Genomic DNA, 10,156 nt, shown 5'->3' with positions numbered 1-10,156 from the left:
GAACGAAGTGCAGAAGATACCACTAGGTAACAGCCCCAAACATAAAACAAGTGAAAGATGTGAACGGCTGAGTGGCTTCGCAAGGGTGGGATGGGAAGGCTGGTGAAATGCATCGTTCAAGGATGGCCACCGTAAGCTCAGTGAGTGCAGCATTTCAAGAAATCCCGGACATGCTCAGCCAGGGTCTGTTCCACTGTGACAGCGGGGGGGGGGGGGACGGGACAGCTGTACTATACCCTGTCTGGCTGACAACCCCCTCCCTCCATCCCAGCCAGGTATTTTACCCCTTGTATTATTTTGCTGTTTTTCTGTTCTGACTGCATGCCACGGGAACCTGGTAGCTGAGGAGCAGGCAAAGACGTCCCCTGCCTGGAACTAAATCGTTTCCCTTCTCCTGCCCAGCAGTGTGGCTGGAACAAAGCCAGCTTCCTAGGAAACTGGATCTTGTGACTTCACCATTGGGTGACTTTCTGGATGTTCGGTGGAGCAGGGAGGAAGCAGAGGAAAGAACATCCCCTCCTCTATGGCATTGCAAGACCAACGCAGATACAAAACGCTGCTACTCTCCGGAGGTCTCAAACGCATGTGCTGATTTGACCTGGGTGATTTTGGAAAAACAACTTGATTTGACTCTAAGCCAAATCTACCCCATACCTTTTGTCCCTCCCTAGAGGACCACTGGTCTGTACAGCTCAGTGCCCACCAGAGGCCATGTTGGCTGAGGGACTCTCACACATCTGAAGGGCACCCGGTTGGGAAAGGCCACCTGCGGTCAGTGTTAGACTTGCCTCGTGCTGCTGCTGCTGCTCGCACAAAGGAGCAGCTGCTGGATCGCAAAGGAACCGGCCACCTTCCACCTTAGAAAGAGAAGCCCGTGCCGCATGGAGCAATCCAGAGGAGGGATACCAATCCTTTATTAACATCTCCCCAGTATTTTTCACTTTAGAAAGCTAAAAGGTATTTGTAGCAAAAGCTGTTGATCCTGGTGTCTCCAGAACGCCGTCTGCTTCTTTGATAACTGTGCAGTTGGATTTAAGGCCTGGAAGAGGCCGAAGAACTCCGCTGATCAGCCAGGGCCTTGGGCTCCCCGCAGGGCCTTCTTGGGGTGGGGGCACCTTCAGGGCTGGAGAGAACTACGCAAAGGCTGTGTCCTCATGGCAAGAAGTGGACTCAGAGACACACCGCAAAACCCAGGAAGAAATTTCACTTAACCGCCTGAACAGGCAGAGGGCAGAGTGGGTAAGAGCTGGGTGCTCTGCTCTCTGTAGGAGGACCGCAACAAATTCATAAAAGCCCGTGGAAAACCACAGCCAAAGTGAGGGCCAAGCCTTACACGGGATAACTTTTTGGCACAGAATGACTCTGGCAGGAAACCAGGAGACGGCGGGTTCCGCAACGCACCTTGATCAGGACCGGGGGAAAAGAAGAAATAGCATTTCCCAGAAGGGGCCCCTGTGGCCCCTGAAGATGGAACTGTTTGCGGGAGACTCCAGAATGCTGGCTGGGGACAGCCACCCTGCATCGCCCTCCAGCAGGGAGAGGCAGGCTGCTGGAGACCAGCCGGTTCCCTTGCCTTCTGGCTTTCTCTCGCAGTGTAGGTTTTTCTCCCAGGTGGGGCTTCTTCATGCCCTGAAAGTTTTTATTAGTTTTGCAGCACTCTCTGCAAAACTACTCTGCAAAGCACTACACAGAGCGCTTTAAAATTCTCACCCAATCATCTAGCAAACTGGGTGGGGTGCTTGGCCGGGAGACCACAGCCCTGCAGGGCTCTGGGACAGGCACCGAGGCTGGTGCCACTCCCTGTAGGCCGAGGAAGGGGAGGCCTCGGGATGTCATTCCATGTCCTCCCTTTCCATTCCAGCAGTCCTGCCTCCGGTGCTGGACTGGGCGATGGGACCAAAAGGGTAAATGGACACGATCGCGTTTTAGGCATCCTGAGTCTGGCCAGGATAGCAGCGCCCCGGACTGAAAGGCAGGGCAGTCAGAGTTACTGGACGGCTTTCCTGATCAAAGAAATGCTTCAGAAACTTGGCTTGCTGGGCTCGTGCCCTCTGCAGTCCCAGCTGGCGAGAAAGAGGCGAGCCTCCCCGTGGGGAGAGAAGCAGCGTTGAGGCTGCCATGGAAGGTGGCCTCAGCCGACCCGCCTGGGGGCCAGTCCTCCCGAGGGTCTGCTCCTGGCCCACCCGTTCCTTGGGTGGAGGAGACTGCCTGGTGGCATGCTTCAGGTTCCGCTGGGCGGGTCATCCTCGAAGAGAGGGTCTTTCTCCAGAGTCCCGGTGACCGGCAGCCTCTGCGGCAGAGCAGGCCCAGGCGTCAGCGGCTGTTCCCCATGCATGCGCAGGTGCTGCTTGAGAGACTGCTTGTAGCGGAAGCGCTTGCCGCAGTGTGGACAGGAGTAAGGGTTCTCCCCCGTGTGCATCCGCTGGTGCTCCAGCAGGTACTTCCTGCGGGCAAAGGTCTTGAGGCATTCCGTGCAGCGGTGGCGCCTCTCGCCATTGGCATGGCTGGCCTGGTGGCTGAGGAAGGCCTGTGCGTGGCCGAAGCCCTGCCCACACTCATGGCAGGAGTACAGCTTGGCCCCGGCTTGGTGGACGCTGCTTTGGTGCTTGACCAGGTGGTGAGCGCGCACAAAGCGCTTGTCGCATTGCCCGCAGCGGTACGGCCGCTCCCCAGTGTGGATCCGGTAGTGGTTTGTCAGCTTGGACTTTTCGGCGAAGCGCTTCTCGCACTCAGGGCACTGGTAGGGCTTTTCTCCGGTGTGGGTCCGGGTGTGGTCATCCAGGTGCTGCTTCCGAATAAAGGTCTTGCTGCACTGGGGGCACTGGAAGGGGCGGGGCCTCTCGCGGTGGGTTTTCTGATGGACCACCAGGCTGGACTTGCGGTTGAAGGCCTTGTGGCACTCCGAGCACTGGTGCGGCCGGTCGGCATGGGCGGCCTGGTGCCGAGTGAGCTGCCCTGGGTGGCTGAAGCCACACCCACACTCGGCGCACACGAAGGCGCTGTCACCCTTCCCCACCGCGTGGGTCTTTTCGTGGATCAACAGGCTGGTCTTCAGCCGGAAGCGCTTAGGACAGAGGGAGCAGGCGTGGGGCCTCCCGGCCGCTTCGGAGGCAGACGGGCCGCCGAAGCCACTCCCGTATTCCGAGCACAGGTAGGCCTCAGGGACCGGGGAGGCCCCTGCCTCTGTCACTGGCTGGACCCCTTCCCCGTACATCTCCTCTCCTGTGTGGATCCTCTGGTGCAAGGAGGGTTCGTCCCGACCCTTGAAGCATCTCAGCAGGCTTTCCTTCAGGCAGGCTACTGGTGGGGTGGCCTCGGCTTCGTGGCAGCTTCTCTCCCGGTGGGGAGGCTCCTCTGGCTTTTGAAGAGGGGCTGGGGCTGGCTGACCCTGCGGGCAGCTCTGCCTCTCGCAGCACCTCGGGGCCTGGAAGACCTCGTCGCGGGGGATGCGGTGCAGCCGGCCAGGCCCAGGCAAGGCCTGCTTAAAACCCTCGTGGAGCTTCTGCCCCTCGCTCTTGACTGTGGCACTCTCATCTAGGGGAGAGGGGGGAACAGTTAGAGCCTCTCTGCTGGACGGGGCAGAAGCCGCACCTGAGCCACTGCGATCCTCAGGGATCCTAATCAAAGGGAACCCTTTTGGAGAGAAACAGCCAGGGACCGCAGCGAAGGGAGAGAGGACGTTCGAGGTCGTGCTTGGAGCAAGAGAGCAGCAGGGCAGATGCCTTGGATTGGAAAAAAACAAAAGAGCCCCAGGCTCAAATCCCTGCATCTTCCGTTCAAAGGATCCTGGAGCAGGTAACAGGAAAACACGCCCTGGCCCAGGTGGCCTTGCAGAGCCCGTCTTGCCCATCAGCAGAAGGAATCCTGATAGACTGACCCAGGAGATGCTGTTGAGTGGGTTTCTGGGTTAGGGTGCCGTGCTCAACTGATTAGAAGGGGTGGTGCAGTGGTTTTTTTTTTTTTAATGTAATTTGGCACTTTGGAGACAGTGGCTCCCTTACAAGCAGCTTTTCTCCCTCTCCCCACCCTGAAGGAAATACCTTTTCTACTCACGCTGGTATCGTAACCCTCCCCCCACCCGTTTTTCACCTTCAGAGCAATGGCTTTATTCTTACCTGCATTCTGCAGAGTCAGTCAGTTAGGAGCCCTGTGCTTAGGGAACTAAGGGCAGCTGCTCTGAAATGTCTAGGTCGGTGGGTGGACTTCAACTCCCAGAATTCCCCAGCCAGCCATCTGAAAGTGGCCAAGGTTGACAAACACTGGTCTAGGTGCCCTGAGTGTCCGTTCCCGTGTTCTCCTCCAAAGGGAAAGGCAAGTCTCTTTCGACTACGAAAGCAGCAGGAAACAGGAGGAGGGCTCTCTGCCTTTAGGAAGCGCACTCACCGTAGCCAAGGGCGGCAGGGATCTCTCGCTCCAGATTCCACTTCCCATGGCCAGGAGATTCCTCCTGCTTAATCCAGGACAAGAGATCATCTCTGGAAGCCAAAGGCCCTGCTCCTAGGAAAGAGGAATGTGGGCGCATTTCCAGCTGCTGCAGACCGGAGAGACGCCTCCAAGAGGCAAACGGCAGCAGCGGAGGTGAATAACGCACCGCCCTGGAGCACTGAGGAAGGGGAAGAGGAGACCAGTGTCTCTGTTTAGTCCTGTCCTCAGAAGCAGCTGGAAGGGTGAGCCTTCCTGTAAGAAGCCGGTCAGCACCTCTCACTTTGGAGGCATTCAGGAATGCTTCAGAACAAGTATGGAATCCTAGCCCATCTCTGGGGGGCCACGGTGCTCCCCCAGCCCGGGCAACACCAGGGCTGCTGGCCCTTGCACTGCACGGGGTGGCATTGCGCTTGGCCCAGGGCCTAACCCAGCCCAGCCTGCGTTCCCCCAACCCCTGCCCCTCTCCAGCCACGCCAGCCGTCCTGGCCAGAAAAGGCAGGCGGTGATTCTCGCCAGGCGGCTTTCCACAAGGGAAATGCGTGGCACTAGCCAGCAGCCTGCGTGCCCCCAGCCTGAAGGAAACCTGGGCTGGCTTCTCCCCCAGGGACAAACTGCTCTGCGCCTGAGGAGGAGGATAAAGGCAGCTGCCGCCTCGGCCGCGAGAGAGGAGCCCTTCTGCCCAGGGGGAGAGGCCGGGGCCAGGACGGGGCTCTGCTGAGCAGGAGGGCCGCCAACGTCATCCAGGCTGCTGGGAGGGGGGACACAGAAACGGCCCCGTTAACAGCTTAGGGGAGGTGGGATGCGTGGTTGACACTGGAGCTTGGAATCAGTGTCTCTGCTGAGAGGGGGAGAGAAAACAGTAAAAAAAAAATGGGAATAACCCCCAGATTATTCCAGTTGCAGTTCCTGCATTTATCAGATCCTTTCCCAACCTAGTGCCCACCAGCTACCCTGAATTACATCCCATCATAACCAGCATAAGGAAGGCACAGATTATAGTTCAGTACCAATTGGGAGGACTGGCCTAGAGGGACCTCATTTAGTGGGACGTGGAATCCAACTGTGCCAGCCCCCTCCAGACCCTTCATGGTCTCTGTCAAAAGGACACAGAGACTACTGTGATTATCTTCACCAGCTTCAAAGGGTTACAAAAGAGACGGGTAGAGAAACTGGTTAAAAACAAGGACAACTCCAGTCAGGACAGAAATTTAGAGCTGAGCCCACCCCCTTCTCCGCTCCCACTCTGAATTTCACGCACCTATTTTGGGCTCTGCGAAGAGTCCCTTTTCCCCCACAAACTCCTGATCCACAACATGGGGAGCGTCCACTAGACCCACCTGGGGGGGAAGAACATCCGCTTTGGAAATGGCAGAGTCTGGAAAATGGGAAGAAAGCAGAGGTGCTTAAGTTATCAAGCTGGCCCATTGCTGGGAACTGTCAGAAGGGAGCCCAGATTTGTCCTGCAAGCTGGTGCCCTGGGACAGATCAACTCTCCCCCCTCCCGCACCCCCCCCCCACCTTCTCTCTGGCCCACACCATTGCTGCTGCTGGACACGCCTGGCACACGATTCTTCACGTTTCTTTCTGTTTCCTATTATAATCACAGGACCGGCTTTTTATTTGATGCTGTTCCATCGCACAGACACCGTTTAAGATTGTTATTCTGTAACGAGGGGTCTAAAGAGGTAATAAAAACAGCCAGCAAGGAAAAGTCCGGCTCTTACCGAGCGACATCAGGGGTTCGTAATTTCCCTTTGTGATGTTCCTGTAAAGTTCCTTCTGCCAATCCTCCAGTTTGGCCCATTCTTGTGTGGAAAAATTCACAGCTTCCTCCTCAAAAGTCACGGGGACCTAAAATCAGAGCCAGGCCCCCAAGACCTTAGCCAAGGTCACCTCCCTCACTGCTGCTGTCCTAATAGTGCGTCCTTGCAGCCAGCAAAGGATGACCACCACCCCGGCAACCCCATGGGTCTCGTCAGGTGCCCGGAGTGTTCCATTTGCTCGGTCCGAGGGCCGGCCACTCCTTTGTCTTAATCTGGATGCTGCACTTTGCTCCCTGCCTCAGAGAAGCCCCACAAGGCCCTTCCCGCAGCTGAAGCGTCAGTTCCATCCCTTAATCCACCGCTCAGAATCGCACCTTCTTGGGGCTGCTGCTTATGTTCTGCTAGCAAGCAATGTGGCCGTGCCAGCTTCCCCCTCCCCACCAGGTCAGGGCATTCTGCCCCCGCCAGCTGCTCACCAGGAAGCCCTGAGTGCAAATGAAGGTTGCTTTCACTGGTGCATAGGAATGTCTCGCTGGGGGCATTTTGCTTGTGGCTGGAAAGACCCAGGAAGGTTCACCACTGCCTGTTCTGCTTTGCCAAGAGCAGTGCCAGCAGGCCAGGGAACCCCTCTGCTCAGAACTCCGTTTCACCCAGCAGTCAGCTGGATGCCCACAAGCCTCCCACTTACAACCAGCCAACGTCTCCTATATACCTTACCTTGGGCCAGCCCAGTGAACGGGCCCGGCGAGCTAGGTTGGTGAAGCTGCAGGGCAAGACCCTTCCGTGCGCACTCTATGCAGAGCAGAGGCGCCATCAGGGAGCAGCAGCTTCTCCTGCAGCTGCCTGGGGCCTCGAGAGGCTACAAACTAGGATGCAACTCCTCAATCCTAAGCCGGGCCTTTGCTCCATCTGGGTCCCTGTTCTCGCACGAACAAGCCAGCCACCCCAGCGTCACCCGGACGCAGGGAGGGGTCAGGCCCTTGCATGCAGAGCCAGCTGCCTCTTCTCGTGCTGCGTTCACTTTGCATTTACCTTGGGGATTTCCCCCTTTGGGCCCAGGGGGAGCCTCAAAATCCAGAGGTCGCGGTTCTTCAGGAGGTTCTCCATGTTCTCCAGCCTCCTCTGGAGCACCCGGTATTCCTGGATGAGGGTCCCCAAGGCAGCCAGGTGGTTGCTGAACTCCAGCTCCGTTTTCTCACACTCGAAGATCTTTTTCTCAGCAGTGGCCATCCTGCCTTCCAGGTTCAGCAGCCGTGCGGCCGAGGAGTCCACCTTCCTCTCCACAGCCTGGATGGCAGCCACCACCGTCCACAGGGAGATCTCGGCCGCCGGGTAGAGCTCTCTCTCGGACTGGTCAAAGATGGCTGGAGGCTGGAAGGACGCCAGATGCTGCGGCTCTACGTCCCATTCCCAGGCCTGGGGGCGGAAGGGGGGAGGCCAGAACTGAGCGACCGCACTTAGCGAGGGAAGTAGGGGTCAGCTGGGGACAGAGAGGAGAAAGGAAGCTCTGTGCCAGCTGAAAGAGGAGAGAGAGGGGTGGCAAGAAGAGGCAGGGAAACCAGGCATCAGACGACGGAAATGATTCAACCCCAGTGGCTTCCAAGCTGCAGGGGCAGCTGACAGCCTTGGCCCAGAACCCGCGGTAGTCTGGGGCCAGCATAGCGTGGGCTTGTGGCTTAATGTTCATCATGATGCCAATTTTCATCCACAGGACAGCACTGAGCAAAACCTGCCTGGGTCCCAACTGAGGCTGCAGCAGCCTTCCCCTCCAGATACAGTGACACTTCTGGCTGTGAATTCTGGAATTTAATTTAATGTTTAATTTAATAGATTTTCTGACCAATCTTCAAGGCACAGGTAGCTTACTACAACATAATGAAACAGAATAAAATTCTACAGTGAACAAAACAACACAATAGGAGACACAACAGAACCTAACAATAATGGATTAGCAAAGTCAGAGTTGTAATGCTTCCAGGAACATGCGAAGCTGGGCTGAAGCGTTTTGTTGTTCTGATGCTTCTGCCACAAATATTCAGACTATTAGCCCAATATGGGTTGCTGGCTCTTAAGAAAGTCCAAGTGTCGGCTTGCAGTGTTCATTTCGTACAGCAGCTACAATTACGCCAGATTATATGACATCATCTCACCGATGATGCCAATTACAGAACTCACATCACCTGCATGATGATGACTTGATGACTTGCAATGATGTCATGAGGTGTGCGGTGTCATTTCCCTACACATACACAGGTGCCCACGCTTCAAGCATGATCCTCTGCCCCCAGTCTAAGTCATTGGCTAAACGTGGAACACTGTCATCTGGGTTACGTGGACCAATGGACCTGTGGGAATTCCTACCTTCCAGAGTTGGCAGATGGGAGGGGACCAACCCTCACAGCGTTTTTACTCCCGTACCATTCAGCTGTGATTTCCTTCAGACAAAGCTAGCAAGGCAGCTTATTTAGAAGTTAATGGCTATTTCTAGATGGCGGGCTGCAACGTGTTTATCCCGGGCGCTGCACAACGGAGGAGGGTGGGAGCACAGCAAGGGAATGGGGCTGTGGGACAGATGCACTCGCAAAAGTCACCCGTGCCCCAATCCTGCTCACATTCAGGGCAGATTACCTGGAATGTGCTTTTTTCATTTTGCTTTGTCTTTGAGTGTTCTGCAGTTGAAAATGATCCCAGGGAGGGGCCGCTGTGCCTTCTCCGTTGCAGCCCCTGCCCTGTAGATCAGCCTCGGCCCCCCAGGCCCCCGCCCGCCTTCCCTGCGGCCCTGAAGACCTGGATGTCGCCACGGGCGCCTGGCCGGCTGGCTCTCGATCTGTTCGCTTCTGGTCTTTATGGACGGGCGTGGAATGATCTGCGGGCCCGGGAGCATTTTGTAAGCTGCCCCGTTGCCTTCGGGCGGGCCCTGGTGCTGCTATGCCGTGGCTTCTCCGTGTCCCCTGCGAGACCGACGGGGTGGGGCGTCCACCGGAAAGCCCTCCGCAAGGCGGCCAAGGTGGCTTCGGCTTTCCGCAGGGGCGGGCGGGGGCTGGAAAGCCGCGGGGCCCTTTGCCTCCCCAGGGGCAGGCAGGGCCCCACCCTCCCCGGAGGCGCCCCCCAGAGGGGCAACCCGGACAGCGCTCCCGCTCCCCCCTCCGGGCGGCTGGAACCGCCCCGCCTTCCCGAGGCCGCCCCCCCCGGAGAGGGACCCTCCCTGCCGCTCACGGGCCCCCTTGCCGTCACGGCTGAACCGGGGGAGGGGGTTCAGAGCCCGGGGGCGGGGGTCCCCACGAGCCAGCCGCCCAGCTGGGGCTTCTCGCGAGCGCCCCCCCGCGAGGGCGCGCAAGCCAGCCTGGGCCCCAGGACCCCCGTCCTGCCCGCCCATCGTCCTCCCCCGGGCCACCTCCGTCCCTCCCCCTCCCTGGCCGGGCTGGGCAGAGTTGACCCCTCACCTGGGCAGGCGTCCACTCAGCCATGGCCGATGCCCGCTAGGTGAAGCTTCTGCGCATGCGCCTTGGGCGCCGGTCCAGCTCAGGCGAGCCTCCGCGCAGTGCAATTCGGCCCGGATTGGCGGGTGCGCATGCGCTCTGTGGCGGCCCGCGAGAGCAGCGACCCCTGCAGGCGGGAGGAGTGCGCGGCCTTTCCGCGCAGACAAAGCGGAGGGGCGGAAGAGCGACGGCCAACCTGCGCCCTCGGTGGCCTCCGACGGTGGAAGGGTCCGACGCCAGCCTGTTCTGGGCTACGCTGACGCATGCAGGCAGAAGTAAAACTCTTTTTAAAAGCATAGCGGCTTCTTAACCTGTAAAACGTTCCTTGGCGAAGAAACATGAATCCTACCAGTTCTCTTTTATTTGATTTATAAAGCTGCCCACCCGGAATACGTGACTCTGGACACCTCACAATTAAAAACAACAGCAAGGGTCAGTAAAAAATGGAAATAAGAACAACTCACACAACAATAATAAAACCAGTATTAA

The 10,156-nt window shown here is 57.8% G+C and overlaps 1 protein-coding gene across 1 annotated transcript; it reads right to left on the bottom strand.

Moving 5' to 3' along the window:
* Positions 1-908: 908 nt before the first annotated feature.
* Positions 909-9,702, bottom strand: LOC134497527 (zinc finger protein 398-like). The gene is made up of 6 exons (XM_063303224.1): positions 9,632-9,702; positions 7,221-7,604; positions 6,150-6,276; positions 5,684-5,800; positions 4,384-4,497; positions 909-3,534 (listed from the first exon to the last, which is right to left on the bottom strand). The coding sequence occupies exons 1-6, from the start codon at positions 9,653-9,655 to the stop codon at positions 2,222-2,224; spliced, it is 2,079 nt and encodes a 692-aa protein (XP_063159294.1). The 5' UTR covers positions 9,656-9,702; the 3' UTR covers positions 909-2,221.
* Between the last annotated feature and the right edge of the window lie 454 nt (positions 9,703-10,156).

This window comes from Candoia aspera, chromosome 4, assembly GCF_035149785.1.
Source record: "Candoia aspera isolate rCanAsp1 chromosome 4, rCanAsp1.hap2, whole genome shotgun sequence".
Classification (NCBI taxonomy): domain Eukaryota; kingdom Metazoa; phylum Chordata; class Lepidosauria; order Squamata; family Boidae; genus Candoia; species Candoia aspera.
The sequence above is the reverse complement of the archived record's forward strand: the minus strand, read 5'-3'. Positions and strand labels throughout refer to the sequence as shown.

Coding starts and splice junctions, on each gene's coding strand:
- LOC134497527 (XM_063303224.1), bottom strand. CDS start 9,655: ATGGCTGAGTGGACGCCTGCCCAG. Junction 5,801..6,149: donor CGAACCCCTGATGTCGCTCG/GTAAGAGCCGGA, acceptor CCCATTTTCCAG/ACTCTGCCATTTCCAAAGCG. Junction 3,535..4,383: donor CCCTGCCGCCCTTGGCTACG/GTGAGTGCGCTT, acceptor CCTCTCCCCTAG/ATGAGAGTGCCACAGTCAAG.